General features: G+C 36.3%; 1 protein-coding gene across 5 annotated transcripts in view; it reads left to right on the top strand.

Annotated features, from left to right (window-relative positions):
- Positions 1-22088, top strand: part of HELQ (helicase, POLQ like) — a 40618-nt gene extending 18530 nt beyond the window's left edge. For 2 of the 5 annotated variants that reach the window (XM_027087569.1, XM_027087573.1), the window contains 9 exons: positions 114-255; positions 639-743; positions 8572-8830; positions 9709-9866; positions 10936-11034; positions 13813-13986; positions 16848-16961; positions 17811-17945; positions 21911-22088. In XM_027087569.1, the coding sequence (XP_026943370.1) occupies positions 114-255; positions 639-743; positions 8572-8830; positions 9709-9866; positions 10936-11034; positions 13813-13986; positions 16848-16961; positions 17811-17945; positions 21911-22018 (1294 nt within the window). In that variant the 3' untranslated portion in view covers positions 22019-22088. Of the gene's footprint in view, positions 1-113; positions 256-638; positions 744-8571; positions 8831-9708; positions 9867-10935; positions 11035-13812; positions 13987-16847; positions 17038-17810; positions 17946-21910 lie in introns of those variants that run through there. The other 3 variants (XM_027087570.1, XM_027087571.1, XM_027087572.1) reach the window with 3 other exon arrangements.
- The last annotated feature ends 510 nt before the right edge of the window (positions 22089-22598 follow it).

Raw genomic sequence — 22598 nt, 5'->3', positions numbered from 1 at the left:
GAGTTAATATGTTACTAAATTTAATATCACATAAATATAATGAAAACTTTAAAAAATAGAAGCTATCACTATAGATGGAATACCACTTTTAATTAATTTTATCAATTCCATAGAGTTATTTTAAGAGCCCCCTATGTTGCTAAAGAATTTTTAAAGAAGAATCAATATAAACAGATGATTGGCAGGGCTGGCCGTGCTGGAATAGATTCTACTGGGGAGAGTATTCTTATATTGCAAGAAAAAGACAAGCAACAGGTAATAATCTGGTGGATGGTTGGTCATTTTGTTGTCTTTTCTTGGACTTTGGTCTAGCCTTTTTATGAGATTGTCTTTTAAAAATTAATTATTAATATTCCTTTAATTAATGTTTCCTTCTCTCCCATGATTAAGAATTAGAAAGAGTAGTTCAAATACTTTTCTATTTCAGGCAAACAATGAAAAGTATTTTCCTTATTTATCTTCTTCCATTTTCATGAGAACACCTGCTAAATTCTTATTTTTTTGTCTTTATGTTTTTTATCTCCCCCAGCCTTCACACAATCTATGCAAAATATAAAATTTATATGGAACACCATTTATTTTTTATAGTAATGCAAAACATAAATTTATTTTTTATAATAATGCTTTAACTCTTGTAGGTATTGGAGTTAATAAGCAGACCATTGGAAAACTGTTATAGCCAACTTGTTCAAGAATTCACCAAGGGAATCCATACTTTGTTTCTCTCTTTGATTGGTTTGAAGGTATTTTTTAATATTTTTATGTCTTATTGCTTTTACCTGAGATAATGGAAGTTAAAAAGTTTTGAAAACTACAAGGTATGAAAAAAATGTTAACTTCTAATCTAATGTGGAAAAGAACAGTCTGTGACATGATAAATCTGAGTCTGGATTTATATGTGCATTTTTAATCCTTTGAATTATAAAGAATGTGAAAAATCAACAAATCATAACTGGGCATCCATTACAAGTAAGAAACTTTGGTGTATACTATGGGGGATAGAAGGAGCTCTAAAGACATGGGTCCTGATGTGGGATAATCCTGCATCTCTGCCACTGTTAAGAATAAGGTTCATTGTAGTCCTGTGACCATAAACATTTGTCAGATCAGTATAGCCTTTATCAGGCAGAAAATTAAAATAAAAAAAATAGTTGGGTGGGGCATAATGGGAAAACACTCTTTTTTTCCTAAGATTAGAAATTGGCGCTCTTTTTTAGGATATCTCTTGAGCTAAACCTTTTTTTTAGGGTTATCCTTAAGTAAATTTTAACTTTGTGCCCAAATCACTCAGCCCGAAAGTGGCAAAGCCAGGGTTTGAATTCAGCTTTCTTTAATGATAAAACCAATGTTCTTAACCTATCATGTAGTCTCTCTTCATCAACCTGAATGGTTTAAGGGAAAATCCAAAATTTAATTGATAAATAAAAGATATGAGACAGGTTTTGATTACCTTGCGGATGAATGGTGTAACGTTGCAGTATCCCCTGGCCATTTACAAGAGTGAAAGGCTACAAGAAAGAAAAGGAATTAATGCTGGGTATTGAAGGAGATAGAGGTTTTAGATAAGCAGAGGGAAGGAATGAGCCATTCCAGGTACTTAAAATAGAATGAAAGATGAGAAACTTTAAGACGATGTGGGGTAACAGTCAATAGATATTATAGCTGTAGAGTAGGGCTGAAGATACCAAAGAGTAGAAGGTTGGGTGGAAAAAGTTGGGGCAGAGTGTGTGCTGTAGATTGGGGAAGACAGGAGAGAGTGCTTAAATATAGACTCAAGAGTTGTGACACAGTCACTTATCAGTGGAGTAATAGTCAAAGTGTTCTGTGGTCGTTTCGAGCAGGGGCTCTGATATCACACATATCTGTGTCTGGGTCACAGCTCTGTCTCTTGTTATCCTGTGTAAATTACTAACACTCTCTTAAACCTCACTCAGTTGTCTTATCTGTAAAATGGGAATAATAGTATGCAGAAGTATTGCAAGGCTAGTTTGGAAGCAACTGTAGTAATCCATGTATAATGTAATAAAGACCTGCAATTGGAGGGTTGCCAAGGAATTAATAAAGAAGGGAAAGAGATCATGAAGATCATTGAGTCTTATTACATTTATATATTGAATAAGGTAACAGAGAATTCGTGATTGGTTTAAGGTCATTCAGTGTGTTCTGTTTAGATGAGATTATAATTCAGGTTCCTGCCTTGCTGGCCTGTACTCTTTCCAGTATGCCATTGTGAATGTGGAACATTCACTAAGTGCACTTGAAAACTCACCAAAATAGGCCATATTCTGGGCCATAAAATAAGTATCAGTAAAGTTAAAGGATTGAATTCATATAAAGAATGGTATCTAATGACAACAAAATTATAGTATACATCAATAATAGAAAGGTAGGGATTTCTCTGGTGGTCCAGTGGTTAAGAATCCACCTTCCAGTGCAAGGGACACAGGTTCGATCCCTGTTCGGGAAACTAAGATCCCACATGCCTCGGGGCAGCTAAGCCCTCACGCTGCAACTGAGACCCAATGCAGCCAAATAAATAAATAAGTATTTAAAAATGAATAAATAATAGAAAGGTATCAGGAAAATACCCAAATATTTGGAAATTAAACAGCATACTTTTATGGTCAAAGTAGAAATCACAAGGGAAATTAGAAAATATCTTGAATGGAATGAAGATGAAAACATATATCAGAATTAGTGGCAGGCAGCTAAAGAAGTGCTTAAGGGGACATTTATAGCTTTAAATGCTTATTAAAATTCAAGGAAGATCCAAAGTCAGTGATCTAAGTTTCACCTTAGGAAGCTAAAACAAAACAAAACAAAAAGCCCCAAAGTAAGTAGAAGGAAGGAAATGATAACAGATAAAAGCAGAAATCAATGACAAAAAATAGACAGAGAAAATATTAATGAAACCATAAGCTAGTTCTTTGAAAAGATCAGTAAGATTATTGATTGAATTGATCAGAAGGAAAAGAGAGTCACATAAATTACCAATATCAGGAATGAAAGGAAGGTCATCACTGGATATCCCAGAGATAGTAAAGGTAGTAAGGAATTACCCTTGAATAGCTGTATCCTTGAATACTGAAAAATGAATTCAACAACTTGGATGAAATGGGGGAAATTCTTTTTTTTTTTAATTTACTTATTTTATTTATTTAATTTTGGCTGTGTTGGGTCTTCGTTGCTGTGCATGGGCTTTCTCTAGTTGCGGCGAGCAGAGGCTACTCTTCATTGAGGTGCTCAGGCTTCTAATTGCTGTGGCTTCTCTTGTGGAGCACGGGCTCTAGGCATGCGTGCTTCAGTATTTGTGGCATGTGGGTTCAGTAGTTGTGGCTTGCGGGCTCTAGAGCACAGGCTCAGTAGTTGTGGTGCACGGGCTTAGTTGCTCTACAGCATGTGGGATCTTCCCAGAACCAGGGCTTGAACCCACGTCCCCTGCATTGGCAGGCAGATTCTTAACCACTGCAACACCAGGGAAGTCCAATGGGGAAAATTCTTGAAAGACACAATTCCCGAAATTGACTGAAGAAATAAAAAATCTGAATAGTCCTATATTTATTAAAGAAATTGAATTTATAATTTAGAACTTTCCCACAAAGAAAACTCTAGGCCCAACTGACTTCACTGGTGAGTTCTAACAAACATTTAAAGGAGAAATAATATCAGTCATACACACATTCTTTCAGAAAGTAGAGGAAGATGGAACACTGCTCATCTTATCTTATGAGACCAGCATTATGCTGATACCAAAACCAGACGAAGATATTACAAGAAGAGAAAACTACAAGCCAATGTCTCTGGTAAACATACATATAAAAACCCATATCAGGGCTTACCTAGTGGCGCAGTGGTTGAGAGTCCGCCTGCCGATGCAGGGGGCGCGGGTTCGTGCCTCGGTCCGGGAGGATCCCACATGCCGCGGAGTGGCTGGGCCCGTGGGCCGTGGCCGCTGGGCCTGCGCATCCGGAGCCTGTGCTCCACGGCAGGAGAGGCCACAGCAGTGAGAGGCCCACGTGCTGCAAAAAAAAAAAAAAAAAAAAAAACCATATCAAAGTACTAGTAATACAACAATACATTATTAGAACAATATACCATGATCAATCAGAATTTATTCCAATAATGCAAAGTTGGTTTAACATTCAAAGTTCATCAGTATATTGATAATTATCCATTTGACAGAACTCAACATTCATGATAAAAGCTCAACATACTAGGAGTAGAAAAGAACTTCTTCAATCTGATAAAGGTTGTTTATTTTAAAAAAAAAAGAAACTACAGGTAACATCACACTTAATGGTGAAAAACTAAATGTTTTTTCCCCTAAGATCAGGAAAAGAAATCTGCTCTCACTCTACTAATCAACATATATCAGAACTTGTACCCAATACAATAAGACAGGAAGAAAAAATAAAGCAAACAGTTTAGAAAGGAAGAGTAAAACTGTCTTATTTGCTGATGGCATTGAATTCAAGAAAAATCCAAAGGAATGTCCAAAAAACCAGAGTGTAATTAGTGGTGTCACAGGATACAAGGTCAATGTACAAAACTCAATTATATTTTTATATACTTACTGCAAATAATTGGAAAAACAATTCCATTTACAGTAAATTCAAAAAAAACATGAAATACTTAGGGGTAAATTTAACTAATATGTGTCAGACCTATACACTGAAAACTATGAAACACTGCTTAGAGAAATTAAAGAAGGCCTACATAAATGGAGAGAGATAGCATGTTCATGAATTGGGACACTCACTTTTGTTCAGATGTTACTTCTTCCCAAATTGGCCTATAAATTCAGTGCAATCCCAATCAAAATCTCAACAGGTTTTTTTGTAGAAATTTCACACTGATACTAGAATTTATTTGGTAATGCAAAGGAATAGAATAGCCAAAAATAGTTTTGTAAAAGAACTTGACTTCAAGACTTACTGTAAAGCTTCAATAATTAAAAACAGTGTGATATTGGTGCAAAGATTGACATATAGACCAATAGATCAGTAAGTCCAGAATTAGGCCCATATATGATCAATTCATTTTCAACAAAGGTGCCAAGGTATTTAAATGGAGAAAGGATTTTTTTTTCAATAAATGGTGCTGAAACAAGTAGATACCAATATGGAACAACCACAGACAAATTAACCCCAACTCTTACCTCCCACTGTCCAAAAAAATTAACTCAAAATGGATCATAGACCTAGACCTAAAAGCTAAAATAAAACTTCTAGAAGAAAATCTAGGAAAAAATTTTTGTTACCTTGGGGTAGGCAAAGAGTTCTTACGTGGGAAACAAAAACCGTAAACCATGAAAGAAAAAAATCAATTTAATAGGCTTCATCATTATTTTAAAATTCTCTTCAAAAGACCCTGCTTAACAAATGAAAAGGCGGAGGAAAATGTTTATACATCTGACAAATATGAGTATGTCATGAGTGAGGACTCCACAAAAGGCAGTGGAATTAGGAGGGAGTTGGGACTTCAGTGCACTCCCTGTGCACTGAGACCAGTGCTCTCAGGTACAGGACTCCTGGGGGAACTGACTTGGCCACAAAAGTCTGGTTTTATGGGCCTGGCAATGCAACCGTTGTTTTCTGTTTTAACAATTGAAGTACAGCAGCAAGAAGTCCAGGCAGAGTCAGCTCAGGAGATTAGCCTATAGGCAGCTGTTGTTTCAAGCCTGCCCATAGGAGACTACGGGGCCCCGTCCTGAGGAGGACAGGACATCAGGGTTCCTCCTACTCCTTGGGGTAAGGCTTCACAACAGGGCTCTAGTTGTGGAAAGAGGCCGGAATTACAGACCGGGTGGAGAAGTGGGAAAATCTTTAGAGTTAGAACTGAAGCAGAAGTCAAGTCCTCTGGACAGGAACAACCAGGTGGGATAGGGGTGAGAGGCAAGAAGGGCAGTGTGAGGTCAGGAGGCAGAAGGTAGAGGTGGGCATCCCTGGAGAGACTAGGTCCAGGGTTTGGTGGAAGAGATGGAAACTCCAGGAATTAATAAGAGATCATAACAGTTGTTGGGCCATGGGATACAGGGAGCCTCCAATTATTGTTTCTCACAACTATGTTTCAGATGCTCTGCTAGACACTTTATATGTTTTATCTCTGATCTTTGCATACCTTTGAATAAAGTAATATAACTGTGCTTTCACAAAAAAAGAATCCAAGGCAAAAAAGTAGGTTACGTAGGCTGCTTGCACACGCTGGTGCATACTACTGCGGTCTTGCCTGGATCACTGTAATGGTCTCCCAGTTGGTCTCTTTGCGTTCACTCTGTCTGCCCTGCCTTCCCACATCCCCTGCAAGTAATTCTTCAATAGACTGATCTTCACAAAATATAAAATCCGAATGTATCACCCCCTTCTGCTTAAAATTTGTCACTGGTTGTTTCCCGTTGCTGTTAGGATTGAGCCCAAATTCCTTATCATGGTCTACTGTGGTAGATTTGGCCTCTGCCTGTCTTTTCATCCTCATCTCTCACCAGCCTTCGTATACTCTGTACTCCAGACATACTGGCCTTCTATTACATTTCTCAAACATTCTATACTTGCTCCTACTGCAGTGTTCTGTAAGCCTGGGACTCGCCCTTCTTACCTCCCCGTCTCCAGTTTCACCCTCACCCACTCCCACTTAACGGTCAGACTTTAACTTCACCACCACTTCCTCAGGGAAGCCTTTCTTTGCCACTGAGTCCAGTCAGTCTATTGTATGCTTTGTAGAAACACATTCTTTCCTTTAATAGCACCTATCAGTTTGTAGTCGTATTCTTGTTAGTGCCATTATTTGGCTAATAACTTTACCCCAGTGGAATGTAAGCCCTGTGACAGCAGGATCCACATGTATTGTCATTTATCACTGAATCCCAGTGACTAGCACAGTGCCTGGCATGTGGTTGGCACTTGGTAAACACTTGAATTAATGAATGGGTTGACTTTGGAGTTGGTCATGGCTGAACTTGCAGGTTGGGGCAACAGTGAAGAACCCAGCTTTGAGAAGCCAGAAGCAGAGTCTCTACCAGTGGGTTTAAACCACTATGTCTATAAGTTTTCAGAGGGCTAGAAAGGTAACCTGTTGGTCGCCAGAAGGATCAAGTAAAGGATTTTGTTTGTTTGTTTATTCCCACGGTTAACTGTAATCGGCCAACCAAAAAACAATATAGAAACTAAGTATGCTGATAATCTACAAACTGAGTATCTTAAAAGTACAATTTGGCCTGAATGAATACTATATTAAGAATGATTTTTATTAAAAGGAGAAACAGGGCTTCCCTGGTGGCGCAGTGGTTGGGAGTCCGCCTGCCGGTGCGGGGGGCGCGGGTTCGTGCCCCGGTCTGGGAGGATCCCGCGTGCCGCGGGGCGGCTGGGCCCGTGGGCCGTGGCCGCTGGGCCTGCGCGTCCGGAGCCTGTGCTCCGCGGCGGGAGGGGCCGCGGCGGTGAGAGGCCCGCGTACCGCAAAAAAAAAAAAAAAAAAAAGGAGAAACAATAGGAAATGTCTGTGCTCCATTTTATTTTCTGTTATCGCTTATAATGGTTTAATATGAAATTACTAGTTAAGTTTTCCAGTTGAAATATCGTCAGAGTTGTGAGAGAGAAAAATATGCTTATTGATTGACTATATTTTAGTATAACTTGTTGATTTCATTGAAATTGGCTAATATAAATTATTCTAATTCAGAGACAGCTCTACATCTGAATACCAAGTGGTGAGTTAAGTATTACTTATGATTGCCATTATAAGTTTTAAATAGTGAGTAAGTGGGGAGAAAAAAAGGCAGCAAAAGAACAGGAAAAGGAGATGGGAATGAGAGAGACAAAAAGCAGTAAAAAACTGCTGTCTATTTTTAAGTAATATGTCAGGGAAAGTATTGCCTGATCCTGTTTTAGTGGAGGCTTTCAGTTGTGTTTTCCATGTTTGTTTGTTTTTTTAATACAATTTTTAAAGCTAAAGAATGTTTTCACATGTGGCTGGAAAGGGGTGGAGGAAGGATTTCTGAAGGAGGCTAAGTGGGAATTAGTGATAATTGAGGAGTAAACAGAGAGCACAGCTTTGGAGGTATTGTGAAAAATTATTCAAAAACCTAAGGGGTTTTTGAATGAGAAATGTGTAGATGTTTTCATTAAAAGTATGAATATGGGGCTTCCCTGGTGGCGCAGTGGTTGAGAGTCCACCTGCCGATGCAGGGGACACGGGTTTGTGCCCCGGTCCGGGAAGATCCCACATGCCGCGGAGCGGCTGGGCCCGTGAGCCATGGCCGCTGCGCCTGCGCGTCCGGAGCCTGTGCTCCGCAACGGGAGAGGCCACAGCAGTGAGAGGCCCGCGTACCGCAAATTAAAAAAAAAAAAAAAAAAAAGTAGGAATATGATAACTATCTTTTCCCTTAAATTGTTTTCTTCTTTTGATTTTAAAATGTTGTTATAAAATTACCTTTATGCAACTATGTAGATTTTATAATAGTTTTTTATTTAAATAGCTTTGCGGTATGGAAATGAGTAATCATCGTGATTAATTATTCATTCAAAATGTTACCTTGAATTAGGGAAGATGCTCTAATGATGTCCTGAATTGTTTCAGATTGCAACAAATCTCGGTGACATATATCACTTTATGAGTGGTACATTTTTTGGTGTTCAGCAGAAGATTTTGTTGAAAGAAAGAAGTCTCTGGGAAATAACTGTCGAATCACTTAGATACTTGACAGAAAAAGGACTCCTACAAAACGATACTATTTTGACAGAAAAAGGACTTCTACAAAAAGACACTATTCATGGGTCGGAAGAAGAGTTCCAATATAGTTTTCACATTACAAAGTTGGGACGAGCTTCTTTTAAGGGTAAGAGTTTACCTAAATCTCATTACTAATCTGAGAAAATGCATTGGAAAAAATAGAAATTATTATGTAATGTTAAGTTGGATTTGTAATTTCATATTAATAATATTAATCTTATCTTACAAACTGTTGGACTACTTCAACTTTAAAAAGTTGAAAAGTGTTTTGAAACAAGTAATTTAGAGTACTGTAGAGGTATATGGAGAAAAGGGTGGTCATCCCTCCTTCATACTCCCCTCCCTCAGCAGTCATAAAATCATAATATCTTACCAAGAATAACAATTTGGTATATATTTTTGCAGACATTATCTGTAAATTTCATAACAATTTGATACATATATCCTTCCAAACATTTTTATGTGTACGTGTATATATATATACATATACATATATATGTATATATACACACACACACACACACACACAGAGCTTGCTTTTCTCACTTATAAAATATCATGAGCATCTTCACATGTTAATCCCTTTAAATCTACCTCATTTTTCTTTTACTACAATAGTCATCCATAGTATGGATACCATAATTTATTTCACCACTCCCCTATTGATGGACATTTACTGTGTTCCTGATTTTTCTCCATTATAAACAAGGCTGCTTGGGCATCTCTGCTCATGTATTTTTGGAATTGTGTGGAAATGTTTCTCTGGGTTAGATTCCCAAGATTAGAGGGGTTGGGTCAGAAGGTATGTACTTATTAAATGCTGATGGATACTATCAAAATGACCTCCAAAATAGTTGTGTTAAGTTACATAGTAAGAGATTTTAAAGACTTTTGTAGTTAACTCCTAAACTAGACTTACTTTAAAGTCACCTCTTTCCCCCTTTGGTGATTATGAAAGATGAACTATTTGTGTCTTTCTTTTAGGAGCTATAGATTTGGCTTATTGTGACAGTCTCTACAGAGACTTGAAGAAAGGTCTTGAAGGACTTGTGCTTGAAAGCCTTCTTCATCTAATTTACCTAACAACTCCCTATGATATGGCTTCTCAGTGTCACCCTGATTGGATGATATACTTCAGGCAGGTGAGACAATAAGATTCTGCAATACAGGCTACAATAATGGATCAGGATTTGATTTTTGTCAAGTGATTATTCACATTTTTTCTTTATTAAAATATATTTGAAATTGGGCCCTTTGTTTTTGAGTTTTTAAAGTAGTAATATGGCAATAACATTTTTTGTTTGTTTCACTTAAATATTTTCTGTTAAATATAAACATGTTCATTATCAAAAAAATAAAGAAAGGTGCAGAAAAGAAAAAAAGGTCATCCCTGGTCCCATTTCCCCAAAGGTAGTTTACTCGTATGATTTGGTGACCACTACATTTTATAATGCCTGGAATATAAAGAAAACCATGAAAGCCATCCCTGATGATTGATAGTTTAATTACATGAAAGCTCTATTACAGTCACACGTGATGTCACATCATGTCACACCAAACCCGGTGATGTTAATACCTGAGAAGGAATATCATCTTTATCAACAGTAGCAAGGTGGAACTGGCCATACTTGTTACAAAACCAAGTGGTAGAGTACAGTCTATTATGATTTTACTGTGAACAGGCTAGATGCATGAACACATATTAGGCAGAAGCAATATGCAGCTTTTAATTGCAGGAAATTAACTGTCTTTTTAATGTCGTTTTTTAAAATTGTTACTCTAAGTTTTTCTAAGTGGTATTATACAATGCAGTTACTTTCAAAAGCTTTCCCTCTTCTCTCTTCCCACAGACATCTCCCATATTAAACATGAGCCCATAGTCCATGGAAATCATAGTCCATGGTCACAGTATTTGTGGCCATGTCTTTAAGTCATTCTACTAAAGTTTGTTATATTGGGTTGGCCCAAAAGTTCGTTCGGGTTTTTCTGTAACAGCTTACGGGAAAACCCGAACGAACTTTTTGGCCAACCCAAATATTTTAATACTGTATCTTTTAAGCTTGCAATATTTGTAAACAAAATATGTGGGTTTTTTCATATCTTTTATAATAATGAAAGTGTGATATGACTAAATACTGGATTTGATTAATGGCAGACTTTTTAAAGTTACAATTTAATTTTTCAATATATTTATGCTCTTTTTCTGTGTAGTTCAGCCAGCTCAGCCCAGCAGAACAAAATGTGGCTGTTCTGGTTGGAGTCTCTGAGAACTTTATTGGGAAGAAAGCATCAGGTCAAGCTATCAGGAAGGTACCATAGTCTTTTTTTCCTTCCTAAATAACTTAAGTTCATAAAACAAAATTAATGCTGTTGTATCATCTCCTTTGTTGACTTGATCCTTTTGGTTCACTTTTTTTCTCTTTAATATAATTCCCATTTTACTATTTAAAACATCTGAGGACCAGAAATTTAGGTATTTTTTTTAAACAGTATTTATTTCTGGGTGGTGTGATGGCCCTTTTTTTGTGTACCTTTGTATTTCTAAAATAGTCATGCACATGTAAGTATCATAGGAAAAGGTAAACCTTATTTTATCTATTTTTCTTAGGCTACTTATTATGGCTTAAGTTATATAAATTGTAAAATATTTGTAAAATGTTTTCACAGTATTATGGAATCCTGAAATAAGTGCAGTTAAAGGGAGAAAAAAATCTTCTAGAAACCTTTTATTAAGCATTCTACTTGGTATCAGGGATTCTAAGATAGGACGAGTTTGGGATTTTTGTTTTTGTTGTTGCTGTTGTCCCAAAGAACTCCCAATGTACTTGAAGTACATAAAGCATTTTAGAAGGTTGAAGTGGAAAAGCCAATACTCTTGTGTGATATCTTATATTTTTGTGTTTTAAAGTTTAGTCAACAAACATGAAGCAAGTGTTGAATGTACACACTAACCTTAAGAGAAGTGGAAATAATTCTGTGGCAAACATGCATTCAGAATCCTTAAGTTCATATAATCTTCCACCTCATAATACACTTTTTTTCATTTTCTTTGGTAATCTAATCTTCCTTGAAACGTAATTATCTTACCTACCATTTCCCCTATATCTTTAAAATTTATATAGATTTTACTGATTTCATTTTGAAAAATGGAAGGTGGTGTTTACTTATATTTGAATTGAATTGTGCAGCTGTCCCCTGTATTGATGTATCATAAAATTATAAATATATATCACTTCAGTATTCATGTTGTCAATATTTAAATTGGGTCTTTTACCTCAGAAATGGCTATGTTGTTTAGGCCTTCAAAATGTTGACTAAAGATATTTCTTAAAACAAGCCTTTTGTATCAAACTCTAAAATATAAAATAAAAACAAAATCATATTAGTTTGCAACTCATTACCAAATAATAAACATTTATAAAACCTTATTAGAATAATGTATCTTTTAAAACTTGAATCAAAATTTATTTTTGTTACACTTTATGAAATATAGTCAATAAATGTTTGTTCAATTGATAATTAAATATTTAAAATAGTATGGGCATGGATTTGTCTTAATTACAAATGGGTTAGTTACTAGTTCAGTGCTTTAGAAGTATCTTTTTAAAAAACTTCTGCAGAACATGATGTTTACTTAGAATCTAATTGATGTCTTCACATTGAAAAAGACCTTTAAACATTTTTTGTAAAAATCTTGAAATTGGCATGATGTGGCTTATCTTGCCATGTAATATAATCACATCGTTTTTCTTGGCTTAGAAAATACATTCTAAGCAAAATCTACATTGACTCAATTTATAGTTAATAATGAAGATGCACTAAAATTGGGAAATTAAAAGGTAAACTTTTCCTACTTGTTTTTCAGCTATCATGCTTTTCAGCTTAATGCTTTTTAAAAGGGTGATCCAGTACAACATGCAGAATCTGTAATTCTTATATCCTTCAATGTGCCACCCTAAGTTCTCATCTTAAACATTCTTTTACTGTAGTAAAGGATATAATTTTATATTTTAAACCTACTTTTTCTCTTTAAAATTCATCTTTTTTTTCCTCTGATTTTAAGCATGAGTTACTCAGTTTCTGAGTTAGCTTAATATTAGCTATGAAATGCTTTACCCAAAAAATAATCACTAGGCAGCACAGGCAAAAGCACATAACAGAATAGAAATAGTCAACTACAGGAAGCATTTTTCTTTCAGTGTTTTAACTTTGGAAACATTAATTATTTACCATGACCATGTGGAGATCATAGAATCTAGTGTTTACTTTTTAGACTTATTAACATATTTATCTAAACAAATGCGTTTGTCTAATTTATAATCACAGTCACACATATATATACCACCTATAAATACTACAGTAAATGTAAAGGTTTCCCCAATTCCTTTCCTTCCTGTATTCTTTCCTAAGGCTACCATAACAAATTAGCACAAACCAGGTGTCTTAAAACAACAGAAATGTATTCTGGCACAGTTCAGGAGGCCAGAGATCTGAAATCAAGATGCTGGCAGGGCTGTTCCTTCTGGAGGCTCTGAGGAAGAAACCATCTTGCCTCTCTCCTAGCTTTTGGTGGTTGCAGGCAATCCTTGTAGATGTATCCCTCCAAAGTCTGCCTCCATTTTCACATTGCCTACTCTGTGTCATTCTGTGTCGTCCCTCTTGTAAGGGATGACAGTCATTGAATAATGGGCCCTTAAGGGCCCCCTGTATATCCAGGATGATTTCATCTCAAGATCCTTAACTAATTACATCTGCAGAGATCCTATTTCCAAACAAGGTCACATTCAAAGGTACCAGGGGTTAAGACTTGAGCATATCTTTTTTGGGGAACAATTCAACTCACTACACTCCCTATAGAAGGAACTTTAAATTGGGAACAATTTGGCATATCTCTTTTTTTACACTCAGAAAAACGGTAATTTGAACTCATCTAAAGTACGTTTGTTAGAACTTAGATTTATTTCTGTGGAACCATTCTATCCTTGCTCTCCTGTGGTACAACTTCATGCTCTTTACCTTTTGTCCATTTTGAATGTAATGTACATTTTTTAGCAGGTCCAGTACATAAACTTATTTGTGTCTTTCTAGAAGGTGGACAAGAATATTGTCAACAGACTATACCTGTCTTTCGTTCTTTATACCTTGCTCAAAGAGACCAACATTTGGAGTGTGTCTGAAAAATTCAATATGCCTCGAGGATATATACAAAACCTTCTCTCTGGAGCTGCTGCATTCTCCTCTTGTGTGTTACACTTCTGTGAGGTAATTCCATTAAATAGATGATATATGCTGTGTGCATCTTCTGTTTTAACCGTTACTGAACTCAAAAGCCAGTTAGTCAATATGTTCTCTTGTTTCTTCTGTTATTACAAAGCACTCAAAATTTGTTTAAAATATATCTTTGTTTTTATCCACTTACAAAAATACTATATACATGCATGTAATAAAGGTATTACAGAATGACAGAATCAACTAAAACATAATGAACAAGTAGGAAGTCCTTAGTTATCCCTACTTTTAGAGCTATCATTAATAGTTTCAAGTATTTGGAATCAACTCTTTTTTTTTCTACTCTTTCTTTTTGTTGTTGTTGTTTTTTCTTTTCTTTCTTTCTTTATTTTTGGTTGCATTGGGTCTTAGTTGCACCATGAGGGATCTTTCATTTCAGTACGTGGGCTCTTTGTTGTGGCACACAGGCTTCTCTCTAGTTGTGGCATGAGGGCTCAGTAGTTGCGGCATGAGGGCTTAGTTGCCCTGTGGCATGTGAGATCTTAGTTCTTCAATCAGGGATCAAACCCGCGTTGCCTGCATTGAAAGGTGGATTCCCAACCACTGGACCACCAGGGAAGTCCCTGGAATCAACTCTTAAAATAACTTTTCTCCATTGATGTAGATTCTGTGTGAGTGTCTTTCTCCTGAGTGGTAACTATGTAAAGTGTTTGATTGGTATGTTACCAATATCCAGCAGATACCTGACTACTCAGTACCATGTTCTTTTGATTACCACAGTAATTTCCCATTTTTGCTTCCAGTGTCAAGCAGCTACGTCAGTTTCTACATCAAATGTGTGTTTTATAAAATAAAGAAGAAAACTTAATTTTGGCCATATGCATTTGAGATCGATTTATTTAAGACTTTACTAAAAGAAGCTTTCAGAATTTCCTTAAATAACACAACAAAGCTTACCAGAGTTTTCTACCCAGTTTTTGATGAGTTTATAAGATAAGCCATTTTTGTTGCATTGAAATTTATTGTTTTGGGGTGGCATAGTAATATTTGTTTCTGTACTTTTTTTTTCTGTACTTATTTTTTTTTAATTTTTTCCACAATGAATTCTACTTTTAAACTTAAAATCTACTTCATTTGCCCTATCTTAAGCCTCCATATTCTGTGTGTGTATAGGACAATTAGTTCTATCATATATGCTAATGGAGTAAATAATCCAAAACTACTTGGCTTTGGATTGAATGATAATTATTTTAGCAAATTTACCTTTTAAATACCTTTTATTTATGCTGATTTTTAAATTTTAGCGTATATTCCCTAATTACATGGTAGCTAATCAGTACACAAACATTATGGATAATAAGGAGAAGCTGGCCTTTAAAATGTATTTTCTTAAGTTTACTGTGTTTGTTCTTCATATTTAAAAAGGTGTTCCATGATAATTCTATCCCTTTGTTTTACTTAGAACTATAAGGATGTGAGCCTTACACAATTGTTCAAGTGAAAGAATCTATAGGTTGAACTTCAAAAGCAACTATAATTTGATGGTTGATCCTAGGGTCAGTCTACCCGACAACTCTCATGAATGTATTTTCAATATTTTAAAGCATTTTTTTCTTTATAAAAAGTTATGTAGGACTTCCCTGGTGGCTCAGTGGTTGAGAATCTGCCTGCCAATGCAGGGGACATGGGTTCAATCCCTGGTCTGGGAAGATCCCACATGCCATGGAGCAACTAAGCCTGTGTACCACAACTACTGAGCCTGTGCTCTAGAGCCCACAAGCCACAACTCCTGAGCCTGCGTGCTGCAAATACTGAAGCCCGTGCGCCTAGAGCCTGTGCTGTGCAACAGTAGAAGCCACCACACTGAGAAGCCCATGCACTGTAGTGAAGAGTAGCCCCTGCTCGCTGCAACTAGAGAAAACCCACGTGTAGCAACAAAGACCCAACATAGCCAAAAATAAATAAATTAAATAAATAAATAAAAACAAAAAAAGTTATGTAAGTGGAATAAAATAGTACACCGATCATATTAGTTAAGATACTTTTAACTGCAAGTAACAGAAAAATTCCATAGAAATTTAAACAATAAGGAAAAATGAATATCTTATGTAGCAGGAAAGCCAGAGCTAAGGCGGTTTAGGATTGATTGATTCAGTAGTTCTATTCAAGGTTTTCTTTTCTTCTTTTTTTGCTGCCATACTAGTGCATTGACTACTTTCCTACTAGTAGGAAAGTAGTAGGTCACAAAGTAGCTAGCTAATGTTGTTCCATGCGTCACAAATGCTCACAGTGATACCCAAAGGTTAGAAAGGAAACTTAAAAAAAAAGAAAAAGAAAAAACCAAACTACTATTACAGAAAATTTCAACCCTATATTTAAAAAGACAAGGTAATGTAATGAATACCCATTTACCCACCCAGCTTTAAGAATTACCAACTCATGGCTTCTAATACTATTTTAAATATTGCTGCACTGAGCATCATCTTGTATTTGAATCCTTCCATATTCAGTATTTTGTCTTCAGGATAAATTTCCAGAGGTAGGAATTGTTTTCATCATTTGGGAAAGAAAAACTATGCAATCACTTGCTGATGTTTTGATAAAAATGAATAGAACTCTTCTTATTGACTTCTTTTTCTTTTTTAATTGGGGTATAGTTGTTTATTTTTCAATTTTCAATCTTTTTCCTCATCCTAAAACCATTCCATCAAATTCCTCAGTCTCTGCCATGTTTCCTTGTAACAATTTTGCTTGGAGTCATTGTTCATCTCTGGCTTAACCCAACTTCCAGAATTTACAGAAGGGAGCGTCCTCTCTGAGCCCTCTACCATGCAAACTAGATTTTGAAATAACTTACCAGATTTAAATTCTGCATATTTCTTTGTGTTCTGCAGGAACTTGAGGAGTTCTGGGTTTATAGAGCCCTTTTGGTAGAACTTACCAAGAAGTTGACTTACTGTGTAAAGGCAGAGCTAATCCCTCTCATGGAAGTGACTGGAGTTTTAGAGGTTAGTAGCCTCCCAGTTTCCCACCTGAGATGATCTCAACTAACAGAAAAATCAGGTTTTACTGTCATGTCACAGGGTAAGTGACAATAGCCTTATTGTTCATTTATCATGGGAATCTTTTTTTTTTAATTAATTGCTGCCATGGTCTCCCAGAAATCCCTGTTAATCTGGAAAAAGTTCTGATGAAAAATCACATTCATGGGAAAAAATAACAGTAGGGATGGGGTGACTCTTCCCAAGTATATGTGTCATTCTTAACATCCCTTCCTTCCTCTACTCCAGTGAAGAATCACCTTCTGTCAGTTTAAACAGTACTTGTTGAAGGTGGTGGTGACTTGGTGGCAGTGAGGGTCATTTACGTTTTCTAAGGGAGTGAGGAGAAAGTATCCTCAGCTGGTTTCTTAGCTTTCTATTTTTCACCAACCCTTGATTTCAGTTTATCCTCTGTTATTCAGTTCTTAAATCAGAGGAGTTCTGTTTGGGAATGCAGACACACACCCCTACCTCAGGTCCCCTGAGTAGATGGTAAGAACATTTTAGGGGTACTGGACTAAAACATTTGATTGGGGATGCCCCTAGCCTAAGTGCCCTAATGGGTTTCTTATTTCTGATTGCAGCACACATCAGCTCACTTAAGCTACACAGAAAACTAGCTATCTTGCAGTCAGATTGGAACCACCCAAATGCGTCTTTTAAAATTCCTCGGGATTCTGATGTGTTATCTCTTCATATTTATTATCTTAGTTTATTCCTGTCTCTGCAAGTGAATTTTTTCCCTTCAGTAAGACACTTAATTACTTTTTCCTAATCCCAAATTCTGATCCTAATGATTTTTGTAATACTTTTCAGGGTCGAGCAAGACAGTTATACAATGCAGGTTATAAAAGTCTAATGCACTTAGCTAATGCAAATCCTGAAGTGCTGATAAAAACAATTGATCATTTATCAAGACGCCAGGCCAAGCAAATTGTTTCATCAGCCAAGGTAAGCAAACTATTTTTTAATCTTTATGATATATATATATATTTTTAAAGTAATTAATTAATTTTTGGCTGTGTTGGGTCTTTGTTGCTGTGCGCAGGCTTTCTCTAGTTGCGGCCAGTGGGAGCTACTCTTCTTTGCGGTGCGCGGGCTTCTCATTGCGGTGGCTTCTCTTGTTGTGGAGCACGGGGTCTAGGCGCTGGGCTTCAGTAGTTGTGGCTCGCGGGCTCTAGAGCGCAGGCTCAGTAGTTGTGGCGCACAGGCTTAGTTGCCCCACAGCATGTGGGATCTTCACGGACCAGGGCTCAAACCCACGTCGCCTGCATTGGCAGGCGGATTCTTAATGACTGTGCCATCAGGGAAGCCCAATCTTTATGATATTTTGTAGTGTAATCTCCTTATACTTTAGATATAAAAGCAAAAACGTTTAACTATATATGCAAAAGTTTATACTCACAATATTTGGATAAAAATAATACACGTGTTATGATACAAGGTTTGCTAAAAGGAGGAAAAGGATCTCCTAAAAAATAAAGACGCTTTCAAGAGTTCATTGAAGTACGAGGAACTCTGGAACTCGCTGAACTCTGCCTCCCGCTACTCTTGACACAGAAGTCCTTTCCTCAGCATCCCCAACACCTTCACTGACAAGGAGCCTACAACCTCAAAAATTAAGTAGTTCTATTTTTGGACCCCTAGTGTTACAAAGAGCATCCCAATATAATGAGGCTGTGTTAAAATGTCTACCATGGCATCATAGAGTACCACCCTGTGGAACTAGACTGTTGCTTTGTTCATTTGGTAGCTTTTCACATACTTGAAAATGGCTCTTCTTGCCTCCAAGGGCTTCTCTTTTCTGTTTCTTTCACCTGTAGTAAATAACCTAGTTTTAGGCTATTCACTATACTGGTTACCCTTTGCTAGATGCAATCCAGTTTGTCATTACCCTCCTGCTCCATGTGGGTAAATCCATTACACAACAGTTTGGGATTATTTCCTTCTTGATCTCAACTATAATTCTGTCCTTGTGGTCTGAAATCTCATAGTTTTTTGTTTTTGTTTTTTTAACTTCATCGTTATACTATTGTCATATATAGATCAGAAATGGCTGAAAAGTAAATTTCCATCTTACTTTGTGAATAGTGCTCACATTGTTTGTATTGCTTTGATTGATCTTTACAACAATCCTCTGAGGTGGGCAGAGTTGGTGTTACATTCAATTTACAAATGAAGACACTAAAACTTGTTCCATTAGATTAGGAGTTCTTTGGGTTGATAGGGATGAAGTTATAGTTATTTCCATTTCTGTAGCACCTAGCACAGTATTCAGCCTATAGTAGATATTTAGCAAATATTTGAATAAATAAATAAATAAAATTGGGGCTTCCCTGGTGGCGCAGTCATTAAGAATCTGCCTGCCAATGCAGGGGACACGGGTTTGAGCCCTGGTCCGGGAAGATCCCGCATGCCGCAGAGCATCTAAGCCTGTGCGCCACAACTACTGAGCCTACACTCTAGAGCCCACGAGCCACAGCTACTGAGCCCGCAAGCCACAGCTACTGAAGCCCGCATACCTAGTGCCCATGCTTGGCAACAAGAGAAACCACCGCAATGAGAAGGCTTCGCACCACATCAAAGAGTAGCGCCCGCTCTCAGCAACTAGAGAAAGCCCGTGCATAGCAACGAAGACCCAGCGCAACCAAAAATAAATAAATTAATTAATTAATTAAATCTATTAATAAATAAATAAGATTTAAAGAAATTGATTTACCCAAGGAAACACAGCTAGTCAGTAAGTAGTAGAGCAGGACTATAGAGTTACACTATATGTTATTAAGGATACAAATGGAGCTGCGGTAACGATGGCCAAAATAAGTGACTTTAAATGTTAAAGGTTTATTAGTGTTCACAGCTGATATGAGGAATCAGTTGTGTGTCCAAGGACCCATACTGCCCCTGTCTCATTGCTCAGCCAGTCTTAATATATAGCTTCCATCTTATGGACTGAGGTACACGCTCTCCTTCCCACCATCCCTTCTGCTTTTCCAGTAAGCTTGAAAGAGTAAAATGGATATTCCTTGCAGGATTTTGAGTAGAAGAGTGGGTTAGAGGTTGCAAATAGGGGATGGAAGTAAGGAAAACAGTTAGGATTATACTGAGGTTAAACAGGTTTTTGCAGGAATGCCACAAAAAAGTTGTGTGTCCTTAGTACATCAGATCAGGAGCCACAGGATGTCACTTTATCACATTACTGATAATGACTTTGATCATTTGGTTAAGGAGGTGTCATCTGGCAAGCTTTTCCACTGTAAAATTATTATTTTTCCCTTTTTATTAGTATTTTTGGAGTGGATACTTTGAGACTATGTAGATATCCTATTCTTCATTAAACTTTCACACACTTGTTTTAGCATTCATTGATTTTTGCCTCAGTTATTTCTATGATGTTTGTCAAGTGGTGATTTTCTAGCTCCATTGTTCCCTCTATATTTTTTATTGGCATTTTACTATGAGGAAAAGCTATTCCTTCCTCATTTATCTTTTAATTCATTTATTTATATCAGAGTGAATGATGGGTTCATACTTATTTTGATACTCAAATGGTCTCAGAGTTGGCCAGGAAGAGCCCCTGCAGACTGGCTCCTGTGTCTTTTTGGCGTGTCCCCATCATTATTGGTGTACTTTCTTACTTTCTGGTTGTATCTGTCAGGGTCTAATCATTAGGAACAGAAACCACACAGTAATTTGAACAGGAAAGCTTAATATAAAGAATTAGTCAGCAATGAAGACTCAACACAGCCAAAAATAAAAATAAAATAAATTAAAAAAAAAAAGAATTAGTAACAGAGGTTACTAGTTGGCCTCTGAGGGGTAAACAGAACACTTCAAGTCATTTGATGTTGGTGGTGTTCTCTGTATTCTAGTAATGTTGACATGTGAGTTTTGTATGGTTTACTTATTGTCCTTTGTGATCTGTAGAGTGCTTACAGGATGTGTTGGCAGATTCATTTTGCAGGGTCACCATTACCTCAGTTACTGGAAAGCTTACCTAATTACATTTTTTTTTCCTTGACTTCATTGCTTTATTTTTTTTTATATTTGAAATTTCCTTTTTTTTAATTAATTTTTATTGGAGTATAGTTGATTTACAATGTATTCATTTCTGCTGTACAGCAAAGTGTCAGTTATACGTATACATCCTAATTACATTTTAGACTCCTTTATATAGTGCTAAATAATGCTATGCTTTATATCAAATTGGTAGAGAGTGGTTTTCTTCCTCTGTGTGATTTTGCTGACCTTTTTATCATAAAAATGTTATAAGAGAAATAGTGCAAATATTTCACACCAATATACTCAAAACCCAGATGCAACAAATACGAATATTTTATTTCTGGCTTTTTTAAAGAAAGGGGAGAAATCGTTATTCAGCAAATATTCATTGACATCCACTATGCGCTGGGTTTAGAAATACTTTCTTTGCTCATTATGCTTCTTTTGAAATTAGCCATATTAATTTTAGGAGCTTGAATAAAACTTTTCTTTGAAACACTGATAAGCTTTTAAAAGATAGCATACTAAACTTTGAGGAATAGTAAAATCCATATATAAAGGATAACATTTTAAAGAACTAATTAAATTTTTGCAAAATTGTCTTAAATTTTATAGATTAAAAGTTAATTTTTAAGTGGCTGAGTCTTCAATAAAACAAATCTTTGAGAGTATTAAAGCTCCCTTATTTTTGGTATACCAAATGCAGTGATCAGCTAAAATGGCTTTAACTAAATGTCTTAGCTTCATTAATTGTAATCACTTGTTCTTAAGTGGCCATTTTTCAATCTCATTATTAGTTTTAATGTCTAGTTTGGTGGTATGTAAGGATTCAGGTGTCAAACAGATGGTGGTAAAATGTTAGCAGTTCTCTAGAAATCGGTGTTTTTGCCTCATGTCTTGATTTTTTATTGTAGTTGCTGCTGCATGAGAAAGCAGAGGCTTTGCAAGAAGAAGTGGAAGAGTTATTGAGACTGCCTTCTGATTTCCCTGGTATTGTGGCCTCTTCTGTTGAAAAGGCATGAAACTGTCACATGAACATTTTTAAGTGTGAATTATTTATTGTACATATGTTTTATTAAAGATTCCCTGTAATTTATGAGTGAAAAAATATATTTTAATTATATATTAAGAACTGTGGATGATGTTTGAATATTCCTGTCACCCATAATTGCATACATAATTATGCATTATTTCTTTGCTCAAAAATCTGGGGTTTACCACAAAATGAAATCCAACTTTCTCAACATATCCCCAGCCTACCCTTGTAGCCAGATCTTTCATTATCCTCTTACCCATTTCTTTCATCAAACTGGACTATTTAAAATCCCAGAATTTTCCCTGGGATTTCCAAACTCTCTCTTTCCTAACTGCTTTATGCTATTCCTCATGCATGGGAAATTATCTTTAAAATGTACTAAATACTTCAAGTTTCAACTAAGAATGCTAGAATACTATCTCCTCTAAGAAATTGTCCAAGTTCAACCTCCTCCCCACCCCATACATCATGGGTTCTTACCCTCCTATAAGTATTGTGAGTCCCTCATTTATGCCCATGTCTTTTTTATTTTTATTTTCTTTTAATCCCCATTTTTTTAATTCAAA

The sequence above is a fragment of the Aethalodelphis obliquidens genome, unplaced genomic scaffold (assembly GCF_003676395.1).
Source record: "Aethalodelphis obliquidens isolate GAN/ISIS:26980383/991018 unplaced genomic scaffold, ASM367639v1 scaffold59, whole genome shotgun sequence".
NCBI lineage: Eukaryota > Metazoa > Chordata > Mammalia > Artiodactyla > Delphinidae > Aethalodelphis > Aethalodelphis obliquidens.
Note: the sequence above shows the minus strand (reverse complement) of the source record. Positions and strands in the feature narration are given on the sequence as shown.